The sequence below is a fragment of the Acartia tonsa genome, chromosome 12 (genome assembly GCF_053477335.1).
Source record: "Acartia tonsa isolate MP-2025a chromosome 12, ASM5347733v1, whole genome shotgun sequence".
Classification (NCBI taxonomy): domain Eukaryota; kingdom Metazoa; phylum Arthropoda; class Copepoda; order Calanoida; family Acartiidae; genus Acartia; species Acartia tonsa.
Genome location: NC_137271.1, coordinates 2711016 through 2736703, shown reverse-complemented (window position 1 = coordinate 2736703; position 25688 = coordinate 2711016). Strand labels below are relative to the sequence as shown.

Below are 25688 nucleotides of genomic sequence, written 5' to 3'. Positions count from 1 at the left end.
CCACTAGTGCTATCAAGCTCCACGTTCAAGCACATTATGACTTGACCCGCTATCACATGAGAGCTACTCATTATTACCTCACCCTCGCCGAGTGAGGCAGGTGTCCCAAATTAAGTCACCGTAATGAATGACACTCTCCGCAGAGGAGCTTGGGATAAGGGTAGTACTGATATTATGTACGTGACTATTAAGTATCCAAACTTACTCAATAATACCCTTCTTACACAACCAGGAGAAGTTGCGTGAATGTATTCAACTGAGAAATTCGAGTTGCCACATGGGGATTAGAACTCGAACTCTCATCACCGTAACTCAGTGCGTTACCACTGAGCTACGACGCCCCTTAGAATTTTCATGTATATTATGGCTTGATAGGTCTTAAAATATTTTCAATGAAAAAAATCTGACAATAATCTAGTAATACATTTCCGATAAATAATTGCTGGATTAGAATCGGTTTTCAGCCATACTAAAAAGTCATGTTTAGCATTGTATTACAATTTTCCATGAATATTAAAATAAAAATTATATATTGAGATTAATATCTGCGGAAAGCTGTCAATGATACGATGCGACAAATAACTATTAAATGATTGTTATTTAAAATTGCTTCTTACCTCAAATGCACAAAAAAAATCCCTTTAAAAAGACATTTTTTTGTTTAGCTGATATTTTGTTGTGTATGGTAGCTGAGGAAATTCTGGATCAGGAAGAAACTCTACCTATTAACAATTCAGGGACATTGACAATGATTTTGAAAACAAACTATTTGGTGCTTACACACAAAGAACCTTATTGAGCACTGATAACGCCCCCAACCACATATTTTTTAAATAAAATAAAATAAGGGGCGGGGGGAGAGTAGCTCTTCGTTTATTACTTTGGGTAAGGTAAATTTTGTGGGTGCAGGGTTTTAGGAATGGAAAAAAAGGTCATGTTTATTGTTCAGCATCTTTTGATAACTGCCAATTTTCTTCCCAAGACCTGAATACATACAACAAATCCTATGAACAAAAGTGGCTTTAAACTGATAAAGAATCTTTGTCTACCTTGTACTTTGTCATTGTTACTCCTTTTTGAAAAGTATGCATATAGTTTTAGTGCTTTCTCGTTTTTTGTATGTATGTCCCTTGGGACATCTAATAATGATCTCATAAAAGTTTGTATGTCCGGTTTCCGTCCGCAAAACCTTGCTTTAATTTGGAGTGTCTCAGGAATGTTTATTTGGATTTTGCTAATTTTTTTAAAGTTATTGTCATTGTCTTTGATTAGAATATAGTTATAATGCTGAACCAACGTCTTCTAGTCATATCCAAGCTAATCAAACTCAAAAACAAGGAAACAAGTCAATTATTAAATTTTATAAACAAAAACTATCTGCTAATCGTTATTGGAATAAGGATGACAACGTCCATAAATGCGAAGCAAGAAAATATTTAGTATAATTTCAGACAGGTAAAAGAGGGACATTTTTTAACTTATTTTCCGAAAAGTTGGGTGTAACCTTTTAGACAAAAGCCCTTTTTAAGTCAAACTGTTCTGAATAAGGTTAAGCGGAAAATACGCTAAATGAAATAGACCTTGGACTGTAAATTTCTCAGGTACCCAAAGTTTTAAAACCATGTTATCTTTGTTGTTTTGCTCAAAAAGTTTGGGTAGGTACTTTGATTGAGGTTTGATTCGTTGTTTCATAACTAGCAGTCCACACTTTTCATCTCATAATTTTAGTCTATAGAATTTTATTTTAAATTGGTGCCAATTTCGACCATTTCCTAAAAGAGCTGAACATTGTATACACTATACATCCTACCCGGGAAGGACGGGGATATGTATCTGTTTATTACAAGGGGACTTTTATTGAATTTTGATTGGTTGGATCATTAAGTTGAGTGTCCAAACGTTTCCGTCACTGATTGTACTTTACAGAAGGGGTTATTTTGGTGTATCATCATTGTGGATGTACATCAATTTATCGTCCATTGTCTTGACCCTTTAGATTCCCGCACCCTACCCCAATTATTGAAAAGTTTGGGGGGGAAAAATGCAAATAATTTATATTGTTAACCAGATGAGCAGTATATAAATTTTACCGGTGAAATGGAAAAGCTTAATATACAAGAGATAGAAAAAGATGCTCTCAATTCTGATCAGGGTTCTTCTTGGAATATGGTAAGAATTTTATAATTTATTTTTCGATTTTCATATATTCTTCTTTTTATCTTCTCTGCTACCGTTGAAGATAGATTGCTGATTTATTTGTGAAGGTTTTTCAAAGAGCATTTGATTGATTGATTGATGATACAAAAGTGTCTCGTACTACTCCAGGAGACTTGGAGAAACCATGGATAATCAATCAATTCCAAAGAGCATCCAGTATACAACTTACTTTGTCAGTCAACCCATGGGTCATGCAATAAAAGACACATAAATATTTTTTATGACAGGTTTCGTAATTTTTTATCATTCCTAATATCTTCTTTCCTTTCTAATATATTTTTATAACTACTGAAAATTTCCTTGATTCACTTTGTACGCTTGTTTTTTTGTAGTTTGTTACTTATGGATGTTGTCATCCTTGTTATTTTACTTTTCACATTTTACCTATGTAATGAGAAATATAGTAGTCTAATATGTTAGGTAGCCAAAAAGCCGCCAGTATCTCCCAAAGTGAAGAAACCAATGGTAGTTGAAACTGCAACTTATGAGCTTGATATTAATGTGGTTGAAGATTTGAAGAAAATAGGTATTCTGTTTATTTTTATACTTAATACTAATTGAATAGTAAATTTCAGTCTGTTTATTTCTTGTTGTTTATTTTACAGTAATATTTTTGTTGATATCATATAAAAATAGCCTAAAACCAGCACAGGAACTATGTAAAGCTTTCCTAAATGGAGCGAGATCTTAAGAAACAAATAAACCTTACTACTTTATATAATAGAATAAATCCTTAATATAGGTATATATCTTATCATACTTTTAGTATATTCTAAATATACTAGTGCTTTGCCACTAGCCCTTAGGAAGGACGAAGGAGTTCAGGAAAATATAATAAAACCATCCCTAGACATATAACTAGATTCCTTGAAAAGTACAACCATTTCGGATTAGTATTCTCTGAGATCTTAAGCTTGAGACAAAAACTTTTACTACTTCATATTATAGGATTGAACTTTTCAATTAATTGGAGAACTCAACAGAGAAAAAAACCTACAACTTCATATCATATGTAACAAGAAATCAAATCTATCTATCTATTTTAGGTAATGCCGAAGTCATAACTGAGTTTGAAGCTGGTAGAAATATTCTTATTTTAATGCGGGGCCCACCAGGCTGTGGAAAATCTTTTCTGGCAAATAGGTAGGTTTTACAGTGATCTAAATGGATAAGACAATGGCCGATAAATTGATGCACATGCCCTGCCCAATGATAAAAATACCCCTTCTTAAGGTTAAAATTAGTGGTTTAAACGTTTGGACCATCAACTTAATGAACCAAATATTCTCTAAATCTCCAAAGTTGTTAAGCCAACGAATAAGAAAACTCTATTCTAAAATAAGGGAATCGATATATTGTTACTTGGATGTTGCACTAGATTTTCATGTACTTTAGGTAATAAATTGATAATCATAGCTGGCTAAAATAACGATACTCCCCATCTTCACCCCATCTCCTCTCCTTCTACTGGATGAACGAACTGACCAAATAATGAGATCCATTTCCATATTAGTAGCCTAAATTGATGAGAATTTTTCCCCTGTCAATATATCCACGTATTCTATACGATATCCATTAATAAGGGTCCGCACGTCCGTCCGTCCGTAACGGATAGCTGTTATCGTTAATTTAGGCACGTTAGAATTGTCTTATTGATTTTAAATCTGGTATGATATTGATGAATCCTATAACGCTTCAGCAAGAAAACTTAGAAAAAAAATAGAACTAATACAAATTTTGTTAGCCCAGGCCTTCGGGGCTTGATGCTAGCAAAACTGGTTCTAATCTTATAATTTTTCATTTAAATATCCGCTAAAAGCTGTCTATAATACGATGCGATGAATGACTATTATAAAAACTTAATTATTTTCCTAATTTATGATCGTCTAATAGTTCTATTTAGGTACATTCAAGCTTTCAAGACTGGCAAAGTTTTCAGCACAGATGATTATTTCATGGTTAAAGACAAGTAAGTTATCTATTCATCTATTCTTAATCTATTAGTAATCTATTCATCTACTCTCCATCTATTCACAATCAATTCACCTATTTATGTGTATTTTTTGGCAATTTTTCAGTATGTGGATGATTATTTTATGGTTAAACACAATTGCAGACTGGCCAGAGTGTACGTTTTGTACGTAACGTATCGAATCTGAGTACGTTCTGGACGTTATATTGAGATGTGTATTGTGTACGTTACGTATTTTGTCTTTTTGCACGTTTTACGTTTTTTTTAAGAATAAGAATCAAATATTAGTAGAAAATTAATTTGTATGTTTTGTACGAAAATTTTTACAAAAACAATAACAGGTGTATTATATTAAATAAATTCAATAATATCTTAAATTTTCATAGAACAAAAATATGTAGGTAAATTATGCATATATGTTATTATAACTTATAGTTAAAATTTATGGATTTTACATTATTTTTTTTTCAAATTTTTTTATATTCTTAGGTAAATATTTCGAGATATCAGGTGTTCAGTTTAGAATTAAGAAGTCTCTTCTTGGTATCTTCAGTTTTTAAAGAATAAGAATCAAATATAAGTATAAAAGTATTTGTATTTGTACAAAAAGCATTACAAAAATAGTATATTATCTATAATACAAAGTAGAATGATATCTGTCTGTCTATTTGTCCGTCTGTCTATCAGAAGCTTAAGATCTCAGTAACCACTGAACCTATTGGGCTCTACTCTTCAGTGAATATACCTATTAGTCCTGTGATGGTTTTAAGCTATTTTCTTGGGGGGGGGGGGGGGTTGACACTTAAAGCTTTTTACTTACAACTAGGATTAGCAGCTTCGTCCCTAGCGTCTAGAGTCTTCGTCCCCTCCAAACTCCAAGAAAATAGCCTAAAACCACCACAGGACCAGAAAATATATTCCCTGAAGAGTAGAATCTAATCTTTTCAGTGGTTACCAAGATCTTAAGCTTTAGACAGACAGAAATTGTTTTACTTTGTATTAAAGACAAGTATTTTCTGAGATCTTTAGCATTAGACAAAATAACCCTATATCCTATTATATGTATATCCTATAAATCCTTTTCTTCTGTAGCGAAGAATCTCGCTAACTGCTGAACCGACATGATCTGGGTGAGGTTGTAGGCTATTTTCTTTCGTCCTTCTATATTACTTCAAGAACCTGCATTAAAAATGGTAGAAAAATAGCATAAAACCATCTCGGTAACTGTGTAAAGTTTCCCTGAATTAAGTAATCAATCGGTTCAGTAGTTAGGAAAATCTTAAGCATCAGACAAAAAACTACTTTTTATACCAGGATATACTTAGTACGCAATAACAGGATGTATGTCTGTCTGTTGGTACCGAAGGTTCTCGCTAACAGCTAAACCGATATGGTTCTCCTTTACAGGGTAGCTTTTCATAGGTCCTGGGAGAGGGTACAACCACTCTCCCAAGAGAAATCACTCTTAGAAAAAAATCACCACCGTTCCCCTATTTTCTTTTTAAAACTGAAATCAGAAATAGGAGTGTTCGACTACCCCCCCCCCTCACTAAAAAAAATTATTAGCGAAGCTACTTTATAATCACTTTGTCAGTCCGTTACGCTATCGGGAAACGTGATTTTCTCGGCTCCTGTTTTTGATTAAATAAGTTCACATTCTACATATTTTCATTGAGATTTGCCATTTGGTTTGGTTCGAGATCTATTCCTAGATTTTCAAATTTTCATGGTTTTCTCGACTCCTGTTCAAGATAGACGGCTTAAATTTTCAGTGAATAAATAAAATCACATTCTACACATTTTCAAAAAGTTTCTTTAAGGTTTGTCTATCTGTTGCAGTGCTAGATCGATTCCTAGATGTATAGGTTTTTTGTTATTTTCTCTACTGATATTCTTGATAGAGGGTTGTAATTTTCAGGGATTGTATAAGTTTTCATTCTTAATACTTTCACTAAGTTTCATTGAGATTTGCTTATTGGTTGGGGGGCTGAATTTATTCCTAGATTTTCACGTTTTTATAATTTTTTTAAAAGGTTTTGTAATTTAAATAAGTTAAATGCTTATTTTGTATGACACTACTCTATAGTTTATTTTTTTCCCCCGATTTCCATCCATTACTTTTAAGTTTCGCTACCCATGGATGTTGTCATCCTTGTTTATTACTATTTATTTTTAAATAAAAAATAAAAAAATGGGTTTTTGTATTCAACTCCCCCCTAATCAAGTTCCTCTAGAGGCCTCTAAGGGCCGCGTAGTCGCTGGTCCTTATAATAGGATATACTTTGTATGTAATAACAGTGGCCTTTAGGAGCGTAGACACTAGATCTTTTAAATAAAGTAATAGGATATCTGTCAGTCCGCTTTGGTTCTCCTTTGCAGGTAGTCGCTAGTAGTCTTAAATGTATTGATTATAGGTAGTTAGGATAACATATTCATTATTTTTCTTAGGAATGTACGTTTTTTTTTTTTTTTAAGTACGTAACGTACTTTTTTTGTGTACGTTATATACGTTTTTTATTTTCAAAATTGGCTGGCCAGTCTGCAATTGAGTCTCTATCTAATCTATTCTCCATCTATTTATAATCTATCCATCTATCTATCTGTCAATATTGGCAAGTTTTTCAGAACGGATTATTATTTTATGTTTAAAGACAAGACTATTTATAATCTAATCATCTATCCATCTATCTTATTGGTTGATTATTTTGTACGGATTACTATTTTATGGTCAAAAACAAGTAAGTAATCTATCCATCTATTTGTAATGTATTCATCTATTTTACTATTCTTCATCTATTTCTATTCTTCATCTATTTCTAGTCTATCTATCTATTCTGCATATATTTATAATCTATCCATCTATCTATCTGTAATTAATGGCAGTTTTATAATACCTGAAGATTATTATTTTATTGCTTAAGACAAGTAAACAATCTATCTATCTATTCTCAATCTATTTGTAATTTTTGCATCTATCTATCTATCAATTCTTGTTTTACATAGACATCTTAAAAGATTAAGAATACTCAAAACAATTTGTAATGTCGGAATAAATATGTAAAATTATTATTTTGTTTGTGAGTTAATCTCTTATATTCTTATTTTAGCTATATATACTGTCTATTTATTTATCTCTGTTGGCAAAGATTTTAGTATAGATGATTATTTGGGTATAGTCCCTTTCGTGACAACGCCTCTTAAGGGGCGTTTCGTCTTATGCTAGGTAGGGTTATTGCCCCATAGGGTCAGACAACTGGCCCCCCAGGGTTAGAGCCCCTCGCAGGGGCTAGAAATAGGAGAAACTCCCCAAAAAATTTTTGTCAAATAAAGAAAACTTGTATAATATATAGTTTATTTCTTTGACGCTAGGAGTCTCATTTGTTTACATTTTTAAAATAGTTTATAGTAATACATAGATATTAAACAATTAAGATTAAGTTTTAGATCTAGTTTAATTATGTTATTTTAATTTATGTTTTAAAATAGTGTTTTGAATAAATATATTTTTTATCATAAGTAACTCTAAATAATAATTCATTTTATTACATAATCTACCAATCTGAAGTACTCATTGGTTTTAGTGTTAATACACTTTTATATTTATATAGGTGGTGTTTTACACCATCAATTATTCAGAGAGATAGAATAGAATGGGCTGTTAATAATACTAGTCCCTACAATCCTTAAATAGCGTTTTCTTATTCTTTGGTTATCTATCTATCTATATTCTATTTATCTATCTACCTATCTATCTAGGTATGTGTTTAACCCAGCTGATCTACAAGACGCACATGGATATAGCCAAGCTGTTATCTTTCTATCTATCTATTATCATATCTATCTATCTAGGTATGTGTTTAACCCAGCTGACCTACCAGACGCGCATGGATATAACCAAGCTGTTGTCTATCTATCTATCTATCTATCTTATCTATATGTCTATCTATCTATTTATCTATTTTTTTATATATTGTAATACAATTTTTTTTTAAAATCCTCTAAAACATTTGTAAAAAATCCACGTATTTATTTTTAATGAAAAAAATAGTCTCTTTCTGATGATTGCAGAAGCATGAAACTCTGAGTAAAAGAAAATAAAAATTTAAGATAAAATGTTGTTTTACTTTTAAGTAATGGGCTCCATAGAATACTCTATGTAGAGCACTCTTGTCTACCTTGGTAACCAACATTTGTCCTAGCTCCTGGCTACAGTTGAGCACTCTGTTCACCGAGGTAACTTCTGAACAACAATGAAACGTTTCGATATTCCATATTCATTGAAGAACATACCAATACCTTCAAGACTACAGTACAAAAAGCAGCTAATCAGTAAAGTAGAAAAATTTGTCAACACTCTAAGATGGGCCTGGTATTTTATTTGTTACCCTTCTGATACTGAAAGTAAGGAAACCTATGGATTCAAATCAAACAGAAGTGTCCCACAGTTTGATGAGCTTAAACAGCTACGAGGTTTTGAAGATGATTTGATCAAATTGATTGAAAATATTAAATTTAAACCTGTAACAAGCCAATTTCAACAAAAGCTTCGAGATGATTGTAAAAAAGTAAAAGACAGCAAAGATGTCATAGTGAGTGCAGATAAAACTTCAAACCTGTATGAAATTCCTGTGGCCAAGTACAATCAACTACTTAAAAATAACATTACCAACAATTATAAGAAGTGTGATGCCAACAACATTGATGAAGTTAACATGGAAGCAGCCGAGATAGCAACTGAACTTGGGATTGCTGATAGAATCGAAGTTCTAGCCAAACCTTCCAGCTATGTAACCGTTAAAGATCATAAAAATAGCTTTCCTGGACGTGTAGAATGCAGATTAATCAATCCAGCTAAAACAAAAATTGGTATGATTTCAAAACAAATCTTAGACAATATAAATAAATGCATAAGATCAAGTACTAACTCTAACCAGTGGAGAAGCACAAAAGACACTCTTGATTGGTTCAACAATTTACAGAATAAGAATACCCTCAAATTCTTCCAGTTCGATATTGAAAGTTTTTATCCAAGCATCACGGAAAGCCTTCTTAACAGAGCTATTGTTTTTGGGTCCCAATTTGTTAACATTTCGGATCAAGATAAACAAATAATTTTTCACTCCAGAAAAACATTCCTGTTCTCAGATAATGAACCTTGGGTGAAGAAGACTGGCGACAACTTTGATGTTCCTATGGGTGGATATGACTCAGCCGAAGTGTCAGATTTAGTTGGGCTGTACCTTCTTAACAAGCTAGAAGCAGTGTTCCCTCAAGAAAATGTAGGTTTGTACAGAGATGATGGGTTGGCAGTCTTATCGGTATCTGGGCCACAAATAGACAGAATCAGAAAACAAGTTATCAACACTTTTGGACAAGAAGGCTTAAAAATCACAGTAACTACAAACATTAAAACCACAAATTTTCTAGATGTCAACCTGGATCTGGAATCGGGCAACTTTAAACCATACAGAAAACCGAACGACAAACCTAACTACATTAACATCAAGTCTTGCCATCCACCATCCACCAAGAAAGACCTGCCTACGATGGTTGAAAAACGGTTGTTTGATCTTTCCAGCAATGAAGAGCTTTTCAATTCTGAAAAACATCAGTATGAAGACGCACTCAAGGCATCAGGCTACAATAAAAACCTCAACTATCAAAAAAATAATGGTCAACAAGGAAATCAAAATAGACGGCAAAGGAGCAGAAAAGTTCATTGGTTTTGTCCTCCCTACAATTCAGCATTGGCTACAAACATTGGTAAAGAATTTTTGAAGCTCGTAGATAAACACTTTTCAAACAATAGAGATATGAAAAAATACTTTAATAGAAATACCATAAAGATATCTTACAGCTGTATGGCTAACATGTCCAGTGTGATCTCCAGCCACAACAAAAAGATCCTGGGTCAATCCAAAAACCTGACTGAAGCTGGATGTAATTGCAGGAGGGGAACAGTGTGTCCGCTAGATGGTAAATGTCTTACTGAATCCTTAATCTACAAAGCTACTGTAGAATCAGACCAGACATCATCAACCTATATTGGTCAAGCATCTACAACATTCAAAACGAGATACAATAATCACAAATCTTCATTCAACCTTCTCCATCTTCAAAAAAGTACACGGCTCTCTGGTTTTATTTGGAATTTGAAAGAAGAACAAAAACCTTACAATATTAAATGGGATATTGTTTCTTTGCAACCTACTTTTGATCCTGGATCTAACAAGTGTCAGCTTTGCTTAATGGAGAAAGTTTCAATTCTCAATTCTGACAAAAACTCATCTATCAACAAGCGGCATGAAATTTTCTCTAAATGTATGCATAGAAGAAATCATCTTTTGGCCAGACTGTAGCTGTTTAACATAGTTCTTTTTTATATATTGTAATACAATTTTTTTTTAAAATCCTCTAAAACATTTGTAAAAAATCCACGTATTTATTTTTAATGAAAAAAATAGTCTCTTTCTGATGATTGCAGAAGCATGAAACTCTGAGTAAAAGAAAATAAAAATTTAAGATAAAATGTTGTTTTACTTTTAAGTATTTATCTATTTAGGTATGTGTTTAACCCAGGTGACCTACCAGACGCGCATGTATATAACCAAGCTGTTATCTATCTATCTATCTATCTAGGTATGTGTTTAACCCAGCTGACCTACCAGACGCGCAGGGATATAACCATGCTGTTGTCTATCTATCTATCTATCTATCTTATCTATCTTATCTATATGTCTATCCTATCTATCTATCTATCTAGGTATGTGTTTAACCCAGCTGACCTACCAGACGCGCATGGATATAACCAAGCTGTTGTTAAAAATGCCCTCCAGGTAAAAGTTATTTTGAACTGGTTCTGAAGCATTTTTGAAAGTGTTATCTACAGAGGGGAAATTTTGTTTATAATAATTGGTAAAGCAAGTACCTAAAGGGATGAGACGATGGCCGATAAATTGATTTACATCCCCAATGATGATACACAAAAGTACTTCATCTGTAGCGTAAAATAAATGGCTGAAACGCTTGAACACTCAACTTAATAAACCAACTAATCAAAATTCGTGTGAAGACCCTAAATTTGTTGTGTTAACGTTATTTTAAAACAAAAGACTAGTGTAATAAATATCCCATTGTCCCATATCTCTCTCTGCAAAATATACTAATGATATTATCTTTTTTCAGGCTGGGGAGAGATTGGTTATAGTTGACAATACAAACACTATGTCCTGGGAGATGCGTCCATACCTGGCTATGGGGGCACAATATAGATACAGAATATTTATACAGGTATATAGATAGATAGATAGTGGACAATACAAACACTATGTCTTGGGAGATGCGTCCATACTTGGCAATGGGGGCTCAATATAGATACAGAATATTTATACAGGTAGATAGATAGATAGATAGTTAGATAGATAGATAGATATACAGAATATTTATACAGGTAGATAGATAGATAGATAGATAGATAGATAGATAGATAGATAGATAGATAGATAGATAGATAGATAGATAGATAGATAGATAGATAGATAGATAGATAGATAGATAGATAGATAGATAGATAGATAGATAGATAGATAGATAGATAGATAGACAGACAGACAGACAGACAGACAGACAGACAGACAGACAGACAGACAGACAGACAGACAGACAGACAGACAGACAGACAGACAGACAGACAGACAGACAGACAGACAGACAGACAGACAGACAGACAGACAGACAGACAGACAGACAGACAGACAGACAGACAGACAGACAGACAGACAGACAGACAGACAGACAGACACAGATAATCAAGATTATAATGCTGCTGATTTATTGATAGTTTGGTTACCAGGAATTCCAAGGAATAAGACAATGAATGATAAATTGAAATAACTAATCATTAATATTTATCAAAGTACCCAAAGTTTTTAAATAATGAATGAGATAGGTAACTTTTTCATAAAACTATGGGCATCAGTATAATTTATAATCTAATATCCCTTCCCTCCTTTTTGTCACAGAAAGATGAATAAATAAATGAAATAAAACTAAAGGAAACGTATTAATTTTTAGGAACCTACAAGCGAATGGGCCTTTGATGCCAAAACCCTGGCCAAAAACAACGTCCATAATGTGCCTAAAGACAAGATAGAACTCATGATTGCAAGGTAAAAAGTATTTTGTTGCAGGGATATAAAGAGATAAGACAATGACCAATAAATTGATGTAAATCTCAAATGATGTTAAATAAAATTACCCTTTCTGTAGATTACAATTAGTAGTTGAAACGTTTGGATACTCAACTTTATATCATTCTTTCCACTAATTTTTATATTATACGGGGGAAGATTAATTAATCTTTCATTATCTTATCCCTTTACATCTAAATAGCTTTATAATTTTAGATATGAAAAGAATTTATCATTGGAGATGTTAGCAGAGAGATATAATATTAATCTACCTACTTTTGACCCAGTTGAACTGAAAAAACCTGAAGGAATGTTGAAATAAAAAAAGCAAAAATATAAAACTTATTAATAGTAAATCACAGTATGAATTCCAGAGTATATTCATGTTAGTTTATGGGGAATATTCACAATAAATATTATACGCAAAGCACTTATTTTGATAGAGTAAATGTTTTAATATTTCAAATGCATTCATTATAGCAGCAGAAATCTTATTTAGATGCTTTCCTTAAAATGACTAACAAGCAATGAAATCCCCCCCTTCACAATATTTTTAAAAATAAATTAAAATTATTAACCCCTAACCCAGCGGACCTATACCTGTGATATCTGAAACCTGCGGGGATTTCCAGTACCCAATACAACCTAACCTAACATAAAGTATTAAATAAATAGTATTAAACCTAATTTTCAATTCATTTCAAAATAAAGAGAGGGGTTTCTGTGCTTAACTTTGAGGGAATCATTAATTTGGGTAAAATTGCTGGTTTATATTTCAACAATTCATCAAAAAAGGAATTGGAGATAAAGAAACAAACAACAACACTGATAAAGTAAATGAAAAAGAAATTAAACAGTTAGTTAGTAATAGTGACGATATTAAAGTTAATGAGAATAGTGAAGATATTTTTCAATCTGATGAAGAAAATTTTGATTCTATTGAAGATAGTGGTGATAATGTTGATATTAAAGGAAAGATGCTCTATCTATCTATTCATTAATCCAATGTTAAAGTGGCTGCGGTAAATAAAAAGTAAGGTTTATACGTCACACACTAATATGAAGCGGTTTAACTCATTGAGGGAGGGGATATTGGGCTGTTTATTACACTAGTTCCCCAAGTTTTTTAATAACTTTGGTGACTTTTATTAAATTTTGATTGGTTAGTTCATTAAGTTCAATTTCCAAAGATTTCTACTACTAAATGTAGTCTACAAAAGGTATAATTTTGTGTAACATCATTGGGGATATACATCAATTTATCGGCCATTGTCTTATCCCTTAAGATCCATGACTACCTAATAACATATAGCATCTGTGTAACTATTTAGTACCCGCATGTGATATTGATAATACCGGTAATGCTTCCAATAAGTCTGATATTCTTGCACTTGATTCAAATTTATTACTAAGTCCTCACACAACTAAAAATCTGCAAACTTTCAACGAGCAGGTAGATTCTTACATCAAAGTAACAGGAATTGTGTCGGTCTGTGTTTTTGTACCGAAAGATCTCGCTAACTATAGATTTTTACAGCAAGTGAATGAGAGAATGATTTATATACCTTTGACAACAAATATTATTTACAGTTCAATGACTCGTTCCCTTCTTGCTTAATAAATGTATAAGTATAGAAGTATATTCCAGACAACTATCTGGTTTCAGTTTTGGGGTACCCTAGCTGTGTTAATATTTCCGACGCCATTGTATGATATTCAATGACCTAATTAAAAGTCGGCACAGGGTCCACAGGGTTGGGACATATAGTTATTTAACCCTTCCCCCCTCTATTATTTTACATTACTTAGTGGATAAACGCTCCTGAATACACCCCAGCAGCAACAACCACTGCTCCAAGCTGGCAACAAGCACCACCCCAAACAAATGAGCTAGAACACTATTGGGCTAATAACCAGACAGCTGTAGAACAATCCTGGAACGAGGAATCTCCAAGAACTGAAGATCAAAAGACTGATAAAATGAAAGATCCCAAACCGCAAAGGAAATCGAGAGCACAAAAGAAGGTAAGAATTTTTTAAAGTATAAATCTTATTAATGTCGGATGGATTAGAACTGGTTCTCAGCCATATTGAAAAATCAAGTATACTTTAGGCACCCCCAAATGAATTTGGGGATAATCACCCTTTTAACACCCCCCCCCCCCCCTCTTGGACGTCCCTGTCAGCTTATACTAAAAACGAAATTAATTCGGAATAAAATCCCGAAACCTATACGTGTTTGTCAGCTGTCGTTGGGGGGCAACACATCGTAAAATTGACGACTTCTCCATTTGCCCCCCAATTTTTTTTATAGATTTATTTCGCTTTTTCTTGCGTCCCTGCTCGTGCCCCCTATATTTTTTTTCTTTAATATGTGCAGTGCATCCAAAACAACCAGAAAAATGGTAACTGGACAAAGTGTCTCAAAAATCAGCCATGTGACGTCATAAAAAATGATGGATTATCCATCTCTTTTTTAGGGGTTTTCTTTACCGCTTCTCCTCTCATCTCCCTTATTTTTATGACGTCACATGACTGATTTTTGAGACACTTTAGAGCAGTTACGAAAAATGAATTTTAATTAAGGCTAAAAGAATGGATATAACGAGAGAAGTGTACCAGGACGTGCATCAGAAACAGCAAGAAATGAGACTAGATAAATTTCTTAATGAAATCACTGCAGATTCAGAAAGTCCAGCAAAAACTGTCACTAATAATTCTACAGGAATGGAACACTTTATAATTTTACTAGCGGCTATGCCCCTAGAATACTCTAAAGGCACTTCTGGTAGGGGGAAAGTTAAATTCGACGCTCCCTTTTTTATTTTAGGTTTTAAACACCTTAAAAACGCCCCCCCCCCCAAAAAAAAAAAAAAAAAATATTTTTTTTTATCATTAACATAATTACTTTTTGTTATTCCTTTTCGCAAATAATTTCTAAAATTATTGTAAAGTTTATATTGATGTAACAGGATATAATGATACTAACGATGATACAATTCCATTTGTTCTGGATCCTATGTCAGCTGTTAAGTTACAGGTTAGCTATGGGTCTTAATAATATTTCCAGTATGGCTTTAAAACCGGTTAATAACCGAAGTATTGGAACCGTTATACTGAAAAATAAAGTATAGCATTGTATTAGAGACAATTTTCCACGAATACCAAAATGAATAACAGTTTTGTTAAACCGGGCCCTTGGTTTTAATGCTAAAATTTTTTTTAATATCCGCGGAAAGCTGTATAAAATACGATAATGTGTCCACTAAGATAATATGGATGTATCGCTTTCTTAAACTGTTTAAGCTGAGTAGCTTTCAAAAAACTCTTTTTTTTCTATATGTCCTTTTTTTAGTTTCCCTTAAAGATAGAAGGCTGTTTTTTCTTAAATATTCTGTAATAATAAATCTCTAATAGGAAAGTTTTGGAACACCTCTAGACGAATCTATTCTACAAATGTTAACAACTGAAGAAATCTTATCCAACGTGAAGCTTCCTAAGGAATTGGCCTCCCAACTATTCCAATGTTGGCAGAGCTCTCTCATTGATTATATTTCAAACAGGTGAACATTAATATTTTTTTTCCAGGATGGAATAAATTACTTTTCCTAATTGAAATTGAATTGTGGTACTTGGGGTAATTGAAGGGCGAGGGTGAGTCGATCACGACAATTATTATTGTAGTTTTATAAAGAAAGATTTTTTTTTAATTTTGAGTGGTGATTTTTTCTAGGGCGAATTCTCTTCGGAGGGTTTTGGTACCCTACAACAAAATAGTTATAAACCTTCCTAAGACCTTCTCAAAGCTACACTGTAGTTGATTTAGCGGTTAGCGAGATCCCTTGGTACAAAAGACACAGATTGTTACTTTAATATAACAAGATACATTTTTATACAATAATACTCAGATGAATACAATTCTTTTAACCAGTCTTTCAACAGTTATAAATCCATCTCGGCCATAACTACTGCTGCTTCATATTTCAAAGAAAAAAATCTTCTGTATCAATCGCATCTCTTGTAGAATTGAATCAAGCAATATTAGTTCGGTCGTTTTAGTCTTTAAATTGATTTGTACTTTAGAGAAGAAGAGCTAGACGCAAGGCTTGACATCAAAAGTGAGGAACAGTTTCCCAAAGTTGTTATGGCGCCCAATGCCGCGGAATATTTTGAAAAACTGGAGATGGAGAAGGCCATTGCTGAGAGTCAACGAACAGCTAGTCTTGTAGGTTAGTTCTTAATTTTGGCGCGAAAGCTGTTAATGCGTAAAATACTAGGGAGGGAGAGTACAATGGGAGGGAACAATGAGCTGCTAATTACACTAATCCTACTAAGTTTTATAATAACGTTTTCTTATTCGTTAGCTCAACAACTTTGGTGACTTTTATTGTTTTATTGGTGACTATTGCATGAAGTAGTAAGGATTTTTTGTCTGAAGCCTAAAATCTCAATTACTTCAGAAAGGATTGGGTTCTCTACCTTAGGTTAGCTTTACATAGGGCCTGTGATGCGTTTAGGTTATTTTATTTTCAGATTAAGACTTGAGATGGTTTATAGCTTTTTTATAGGCCCTTTGAATACAGAGCCCTTAGTTACTAGGGGTGTAGCCGTCAGTTATTCATAATTGTTTTTAATGACCTATTTATATCTAGAAAAGAGACGGCCAATACTGGTGGTTAAATCCCGAAGTGCTGACAGAATTTCTTCTAGCTCCCATGAAATAGATGATTCTACAGGAAAATATTTCAACTTAGTTTTTTGTTCACCATAAGTATGGTTTTCTAACCAATTAATATCCGCTGGATCAGAACTGGTTTTCAGCTATACTAAAAAATCATATATAGCATCAAATTACAGACAATTATCCATGAATATTAAAAAATCATAAAATCGGTTAACAAAACTGGTTTTAATTTTTAATTCCAATATCTGCAAAAAAAACTGTATAATTCTATAAAGCTTTGCGATAAATAACTATTCCTTATTTTACTTGAATGGAAATTGAAATATTGTTATGATAAACAGAGGTTTACAGAAAGAAGAGAGATGAATTATATCGACAAGCCATGCAGGAAATTTTGTTAACTTATATAATATACCACAAAATTCTTCTTTTCTAAATTATTTTTAAAATTATTAGACATGTCTTAAACTGGCATTTCCAATGCAGAAATGCTTTTTACACATGGTTTTCATACAGTCCACAATCTGTCTTCTTAGTTGACATTTCCAATCAGTTGTAACCCATAACTGAATTTATAAAAATTTATTTTCTAAACTGGCATTTCCAATGAAGCAATGATTTTTTTGCGTAAAGGACATAGTAAAACTAGCATTTTCAGTGCAGTAATGCCTATTTACACAATGTTTGCATTCAGGCATCATTTAAATATCTGTCTTTTAAATGGAACCTCTAAGGCATTTATGCTTATTTACACATTGTTTGCATACAGGTTATAATTGAAATCTAAATTGGAACCCACAATGCTTATCAACACTTTCTTTGCATAAAAATTTGAATATCTAATGCAGTATAGCATATTTACAGATTGTTTGCATACAGGTCTTAGTTAACTAATATTACCACAGAATGCCAAATCCAGCAGGGTGCGAGGTGCAGCTGCTTACTATGCTGCTGAGGCCAGGGAACAGAACAGGATTTTTAAGGTAAGCATTTTTGGTGCTTACATTCAAATTGCCTACTGAGCACAGACAACCTGCAGGGACTATACCTGTGGTGCTCTTACCTTACTGTCCAGTACCCAATATACCATAACCTAACCTGACCTAAAGTAAAATTAAACAAACGGAAGACTAACCCTTCTCCTTGTTAACATATAACATTAACAACCCTTTCCCTTATTTTTAAGTTGTTTAAAAATATAGGGGGTGAGCCTTATAATCTGAATTTTGCAAGGAAGGTATTACTTTTTGGGGAAGGGGACATAGTTTTACAAACATTATCCCTCATTAAATAAATTAATACTTTCGGGTACTTATTTTTTATTAAGGTTTGATTGGTTGGTACAAACATTAAGTTTCAAAACTTTAAAATCAATTAATTTAATCTACAAAAGGGATAATTTTGTTATCATAATTTGGGGTTTATGTCAGTTTATCTTTGAATGTCTTATACAACTTAAATTATATACTTTTCTATTTAGGAGAAAATGGGAGATAAACAGTTGCAGATGTTTAGAAATGCGAATGATTTTACCAAGAACAGAAATCAAATTGATCTGCATTATTTAAACACAGGTAAAATTACTTTATCCCTAAATATCACCTGGATGTCCATTGGATGCTGGGGGGGGGGGGAAGTAGAAAGTAATATCCCCTTCCAATTTATTTTATCTGAAAACAAAAATCCTCCCTTAAAATAATTCGGAGAGGGTAAATGATACTCCACCCACCCATAGCGTTACAGATAGACATTTAAGTTAGTGAGAAGCATCGCTTATTTGAATTATTCATTTAGGAGAATGGATTTATTAATACTTGGATCTTACACGAGATTATCTCATACTCTAATAAAGTTAAACTTCTAGCTGTCTAAAAAATAGCGATCCTCCCAACCCTCTTTACCCCATCTCCTTTCCTCCTACTGGATGAACAAAGTGACCAGTTAGTGATGTCCACGTTAATAGCAACCTAAATTGACGACAATTTTGCTTCTGTCATAATATCCACGTATATTGTATATCCATTTTTAGGAGCCGCCATAAAACAGCTGCAATCATTTCTACGAGACAGAGAACAGATGCTGACGAATGACTACAATGGATCTAAGAATACTGTCAAAGTGGATGTAATAACAGGTATTAACTAATGCATAATTCTACATTCATTACCTAACTCATCTAATATGAAAGGAAATGTTTTGATTTCTGTCAAAGAGAAAATATAGACCCATAATTGAATTATTATTACTTGGATGTTGCACCAGATTTTAACAAAGTTATACTCACAGCTGGCTAAGTGAAAGATACCCCTAATCCACCCTTTTTACCCAGTCCATCTCTCCTACTGGATCAACGAACTGGCCAATAAAGGAGGTCCTAATAGCAATTTAAATTGACGACAAATTTTCCCCTGTCATAATATCCACGTATATTTTAACCATTAGACCTACTGAAAATAAAATATATTCTCGTATTCATTCGAAACCGATTAATATCCGGTGGATTAGAACCGGTTCTCATCCATACGAAAAAACGATGTCTAGCATCATATTACATCCAGTTTTCTACGAATATAAAAATGTATTATCATAAGATTAAAACCAGTTTTTTTTACCCAGTGCCTTCTGCATTTCGGAGCTAAAAAAACTGGTTTTAATCATATAATTGTACATTTTATTTTCGCGGAAAACTATTTATAATACGATGCGAGAAATAACTATTCTTTACAGGCCGTGGGTTGAACAGTGAAAACGGAAAATCCAAGATCAGACCCGCAGTGATTGGTTGGCTTAATCAGAAAGGATACATGTTTTCTGAACTCAATTCTGGTGCCTTATCCGTATATCTTCCAAGAAAATAGATGCCTACTGGATTTTCAATTCAATAAAGTCCCCAAAGTTGTTAGTTATAAAACTTTTGGGACTAGTGTAATAAACAACCTGATAGCCAATTTATTTTTGTTTTGAATATTACTGCAGTTTTAAAAAAGTGCCTTAATTTTTAAATTACAATACATTTACCTATATACATTATTTTCATATGTTTATTATTGAGATATTTTTATGAAGTATAAAGAAATAACTAATTTTAATTAGATTGACTGACTAAGCTTTGTATAATTAAGACTGGAAAAAATGTAACAATGCTTATTAAAATAAAAAGCTGTGTACCTACTATTTGTATGTTATGATATTTGTAGACATTAATATTTTGAAATGTTGCACTAACATAAAAGTTATATTTATACAAAAGAATTATATTTTGTAGGTAATTTAAATTAAATAAAATTTTTAGTTAGATTTAAAGTGTACAAATCAATTTCTCCCACATTTTTATTTCACATCTAAAAAAAATTTTATATTTTTTTTGTGGGGGGGGATGTTGTGGAACCCTCCCCTAAAATAGCTATAAACCTTCCCAGGACCTTTTAGCCTTCCCTAATAAAAATATAAACCTTTCCATGACCTATGAGAGCTAGACTGTAATGAGAACCATATCGGTTCAGCGGTTAGCGAGATCCTTCGGTACACACAGACATACATCCTGTTACTTTTAAATAATGATGATCTTTTTTCTTTTTGGTATGAATGATAATTATAGAACTGCGATTTATTACAACAGCACAAATGTCTTTTGCTATTTTGAAACACTATGCATGAATTGAATAAACACAGCACATTAGAGCAGGGATCTAAAGGGATAAGACAATGATCGATAAACTAATTTACATCTCTAATAATGATACACCAAATTACCCCTTCTGTAGTTTACAATTAATAGTTAAAACTCCTTGACACTCAACTTAATGAACCAACCATGAATTAAAATTCAAAAAAGTCCCCAAAGCCAACGAACAAGAAAACATTATTATAAAACTGTGGGACTAGTGTAATAAATTGACCATTGTCCCCTCCCTCCCTGATAGCATCATATTACACATTTTTTTTTCATGAATATTAAAATAATTATTATTATTAAAAAACTTTATTATAAAATGTAATAAAAAGCGAAAAGTATGGAATCACATGTTAATAATATAGCAAATAATTGTTAGCCTGGGCCATCTGACCCTCAGGGTTAATAAAACTAGTTATATTCTTACAATTTTTCATTTTTATATCCACGGAAAGCTGTCTAAAATACGATGCGATAAATAACTATACCCATATATTTATATATAAAAAAAGCTGTATGTCAAGTAAATTATATTTTTTTAAATTTTTACAGAAAATGTTACAATACATTGCTCAAATATGAATTGAAGTGTAATATTAAATGTTTTATTTTTATACTATACAAGTAATATAATACCTCATGAGATAGTGCTTTACATATTTGGATAAAAATTATAGCTAGGCATTAATGTTTTTTTTTGTTATATTATTGGATTGATATTTTTATATACATTGATTTAATACATTGTGTAAAAAAGAAAAAAAAAACAAGGGGGGGGGAAGTTCTGACACATTTGCGTAAACCTGGTGTATAGGCTTTATCTTTGGACTGAGAGGATAGGCTATTAGGGATAAAATCATTCTTATATGATAAATTTCCCCCAGATTTAAGCTTTTTTGGATAGGCCTCCAGGTTCTGGAGCTCCAGGCCTCCAGGTGGTCTCTGTACAGGTAAAAATTAAAAATAAGATTTTTTTTTTTTAAGAGTTAGAGGTTAACTTATAAAACAAAATATGCTTCTTTTTGATTGTTATTCACATATTTGAAGAAAAAACATACATATTTTGTCTCATAAGCTGACATCTAACTCTTAAAAAAAAATTTTTTTTTCATTTTTACCTGTAGAGAGACCACCTGGAGGCCTGGAGCTCCGGAACCTGGAGGCCTATCCAAAAAATCTTAAATCTGGGGGAAATTCATCATATAAGAATGATTTTATCACTAATAACCTATCCTCTCAGTCTAAAGATGAAGCCTATACACCAGGTTTACGCAAATGTGTCAGAACTTCCCCCCCCCTTATTTCGTTCATCTCTTGTGATTTTAAGACTATGATTTACAATTAGACAAATCTTTTTCATTTTTAAATATAGAAAACTTACCATTACAAATTTAAGTATTTTCATAACATTACTGAATGTAAAAGATGAATAAAATGATTTTACGGCAAATTCCCTCAAATTGACTTGTCGAGTACTGAACCCCCCCCCCCCCCCCCCCCAATAAATTTCAAAATAAATTGATAATGATTGCTTGTAACTTTTGGGTAAATCAGGTTAGTTTAGGTTCTATTGGGTAAAATGGTTGGGGCATAAGACCCCCCTCCCCCTCCCTTTTTACTGATTTATTTAAAAAACAAAGTTGGGGGGGGGGGAACAGTACTCGAAAGGCAATTTGAGGAAAACCACTTATTCTAAATTTAAGCATATCCTAAAAAACACATATTTTTTTCAGTCCCCTACAATGGCTGCCAAGATAATTTACACTTATACTGACGAGGCGCCTATGCTGGCGACCTACGCGCTGCTGCCAATTATACAGAGATTTTCTAAGCCTATGGGGATTCAGGTTAGGTTAGATTGATAGTAAGATAGATAGACATGGTAGTTAGATAGATTTATGATAGAGATATAGATAGAAAGGTAGTATTTAAAATGAAGTTTTTTTTTGCATTACAAAATGTTTTATGCATTGTACATTCTTTAGGTGCTAATTATATGTAAAATAGATAGATTGATAGATTTACAGAAATATTAGGTAATAACATATATATATAAGATTTTTATCAATAAATATACGAATCAGAATATAGATTCAGATCATTAACTGTTTTTTTTTCTAGATTGAGAGAAGGGACATATCAGTAGCTGGTCGTATCTTGTCTCAATTTCCTGACTATTTGTCTCAAGAACAAAGGTATATAGATAGATGTATAGAAAGACAGATGGACAGACAGACAGACATATATACACAGTTGTCTCAGTAGCTGGTCGTATCTTGTCTCAATTTCCTGACTATTTGTCTCAGGATCAAAGGTATATAGATAGATATATAGAAAGACAGATGGACAGACAAACAGATATACACAGATGTCTCAGTAGCTGGTCGTATCTTGTCTCAATTTCCTGACTATTTGTCTCAGGATCAAAGGTATATAGATAGATATATAGAAAGACAGATGGACAGACAAACAGATATACACAGATGTCTCAGTAGCTGGTCGTATCTTGTCTCAATTTCCTGACTTTTTGTCTCAAGAACAAAGGTATATAGATAGATAGATAGAAAGACAGATGGACAGACAGACAGACATATACATAGATATCTCAGTAGCTGGTCTTATCTTGTCTCAATTTCCTGACTATTTGTCTCAGGAACAAAGGTATATAGATAGATAGATAGAAAGACAGATGGACAGACAGACAGACAGATATACATAGATGTCTCAGTAGCTGGTCGTATCTTGTCTCAATTTCCTGACTATTTTACTCAGGAACAAAGGTTTATAGATAGATAGACAGACAGATAGATGGGTATATAGACAGACATACAAACATACAGACAGACACATTTAGATGTAGCTGGACGTTCAAAGGGGTGGGGGGGGGGGAATAAATCTAATTTAATAAGAACATAAAGCCTTTTTTAAAATGATAGAATTCCTTGCTTTTCAAAATTGTTCAGGAATCACCACTCAAAGTTTGAAATTGGTTGAACAATTCTAACATGGCTGAATTAAATGTAGAAACTCTTTTTTTAAGATGAGAAGATATCAATATATAGGCTGAAACCGTCATGAAGAATATTTAATTAAACAATGCTATAATTTAGGCAATCTGATGATCTTGCATGGCTTGGAGAACTTGCCAAAACCCCGGAGGGGAATATCATCAAGCTTCCTAATATCAGTGCTTCCGTTCCTCAGGTTACTAGATAGATAGATAGATGGATAGATAGACAGATAGATAGACACAAACTTGCATGGCTTGGAGAACTTGCCAAAACCCCGGAGGGGAATATCATCAAGCTTCCTAATATCAGTGCTTCCGTTCCTCAGGTTGCTAGATAGATAGAAAGATGGACAGATAAATAGATAGATAGACAGATAGATAGACAGATAGATAGACAGATAGATAGACAGTTAGACAGACAGATAGACAGACTTGCGAGGCTTGGAGAACTTGCCTGCATTACCAGACAGACAAGAACAATTAATATGAAGTATTGCTACTTTTCCTCCAAATTAATATTTCAGACTCATTTGGAATTTAAAATGTTGTGATATGTGATTTGTTTTCTTTTATTAATTATTGCCAAAGCAAAACAAAAACCAATTCCGGCTGCAAGATAAATAATAGTTATTTATCGCATCTTATTATAGACAGCTTTCTGCGGATATTAAAATCGGAAAATTATAAGATTTAAACCAGTTTTTAAGGTCCGAAGGCCAATTTTAACAAAACTAGTATTAATCTTATGATTTTTCTTATAATATTTGTGGAAAATTGTCTTTAATACGATGCTATGCATGATTATTCAGTATAGCAGAGAACCGGTTCTAATCCAGCGGATATTATTTTTAGTTATTGGAGGCTATTGCTGAGCTGCAAGCTAAGGGGTACAAGGTTCCAAACTACAACCAAACTCCTACCACTCCCGAAGAAGTTGAAATCAAGTAAGTTGGCTAAAAGTATCTCTCTCAATCCCAGGGATCTGTAGGGATAAGACAATGGCCGATTGATGTACAATCTGTTAGTGCTTGAAACGTTTGGACACTTAACTTAATGAACCAACCAATTAATATTCAAGAAAAGTTCCCAAAGTTGGTAGGGCCACCCTTTGAGGACTAGTGTAATTAATAGCCCAATGTCACCTGCCTCCCTGGTTAGTATGATAATTTTCATTCAGTATTTCTCTTGGGAGGGTTTAGGTACAAAATTTAATATTAGCGTGGCTCCCTTAATTAAACTGAATTTATGAGATTTATGATAGGTTGTAACAGTAAATGTATATTACCTAATCCAAAAAAGTAATTTCGCAAATTCTTAACTATTTTAGGAAGCGTTATGGAGCTGTCTTGGGAAGCGCCGTCAATCCTGTTCTCAGGGAAGGCAACTCTGATAGACGTTGTGCCCCACCAGTAAAAGAACAGGTAACATTTAGGGGATAAAGGGATAGATATTTGTGGATATATTGGGTAGCTCAGTCAACCCTGTTCTCAGGGAAGGCAACTCAGACAGACGTTGTGCCCCACCAGTTGAGGAACAGGTAACATTTAGGGGATACGAGGAATTAACTTTTGGGGATATATTGGTTAGCTTTATCTTGTCAATCCTGTTCTCAGGGAAGGCAACTCAGACAGGCGTTGAGCCCCACAAGTTAAGGAACAGGTAAAAATCAGGGGATATGGGGATTTGACTTTTGGGGAAATATTTGGTAGCGCTGTCGACTCTGTTCTCAGGGAAGGCAACTCTGACAGACGTTGTGCATCTCAAGTTAAGGAACAGGTAACATTTAGGGGATAAAGGGATAGATATTTGGGGATATATTGGGTAGCTCAGTCTACCCTGTCCTCAGGGAGGGCAACTCTGATAGACGTTGTGCCCCACCAGTTAAAGAACAGGTAACATTTAGGGGATATGGGGAATTAACTTTTGGGGATATATTGGTTAGC

General features: G+C 33.2%; 3 protein-coding genes across 3 annotated transcripts in view; all 3 read left to right on the top strand.

Moving 5' to 3' along the window:
• The window catches only part of LOC145334086 (isocitrate dehydrogenase [NADP]-like), a 341086-nt gene that overhangs the window by 303131 nt on the left and 12267 nt on the right, over window positions 1-25688 (top strand). Inside the window, exons 2-6 of the mRNA XM_080179368.1 lie at window positions 22469-22582; window positions 22857-22930; window positions 23846-23939; window positions 24598-24689; window positions 25073-25166. Of these exons, the coding sequence (XP_080035494.1) occupies window positions 22478-22582; window positions 22857-22930; window positions 23846-23939; window positions 24598-24689; window positions 25073-25166 (459 nt within the window). The 5' untranslated portion in view covers window positions 22469-22477. The remainder of the gene's footprint in view (window positions 1-22468; window positions 22583-22856; window positions 22931-23845; window positions 23940-24597; window positions 24690-25072; window positions 25167-25688) is intronic.
• Window positions 1259-12700, top strand: LOC145334457 (NEDD4-binding protein 2-like 1). Its single transcript, XM_080179921.1, has 9 exons — window positions 1259-1338; window positions 2069-2169; window positions 2638-2743; window positions 3264-3360; window positions 4121-4186; window positions 10953-11025; window positions 11375-11479; window positions 12263-12357; window positions 12595-12700. The coding sequence occupies exons 2-9, from the start codon at window positions 2098-2100 to the stop codon at window positions 12698-12700; spliced, it is 720 nt and encodes a 239-aa protein (XP_080036047.1). The 5' UTR covers window positions 1259-1338; window positions 2069-2097.
• Window positions 13178-21056, top strand: LOC145334090 (uncharacterized). The gene is made up of 13 exons (XM_080179374.1): window positions 13178-13350; window positions 13710-13831; window positions 14188-14403; window positions 14965-15105; window positions 15353-15418; window positions 15796-15941; window positions 16462-16607; window positions 17031-17114; window positions 17404-17450; window positions 17968-18045; window positions 18543-18636; window positions 19092-19196; window positions 19790-21056. The coding sequence occupies exons 3-13, from the start codon at window positions 14359-14361 to the stop codon at window positions 19918-19920; spliced, it is 1083 nt and encodes a 360-aa protein (XP_080035500.1). The 5' UTR covers window positions 13178-13350; window positions 13710-13831; window positions 14188-14358; the 3' UTR covers window positions 19921-21056.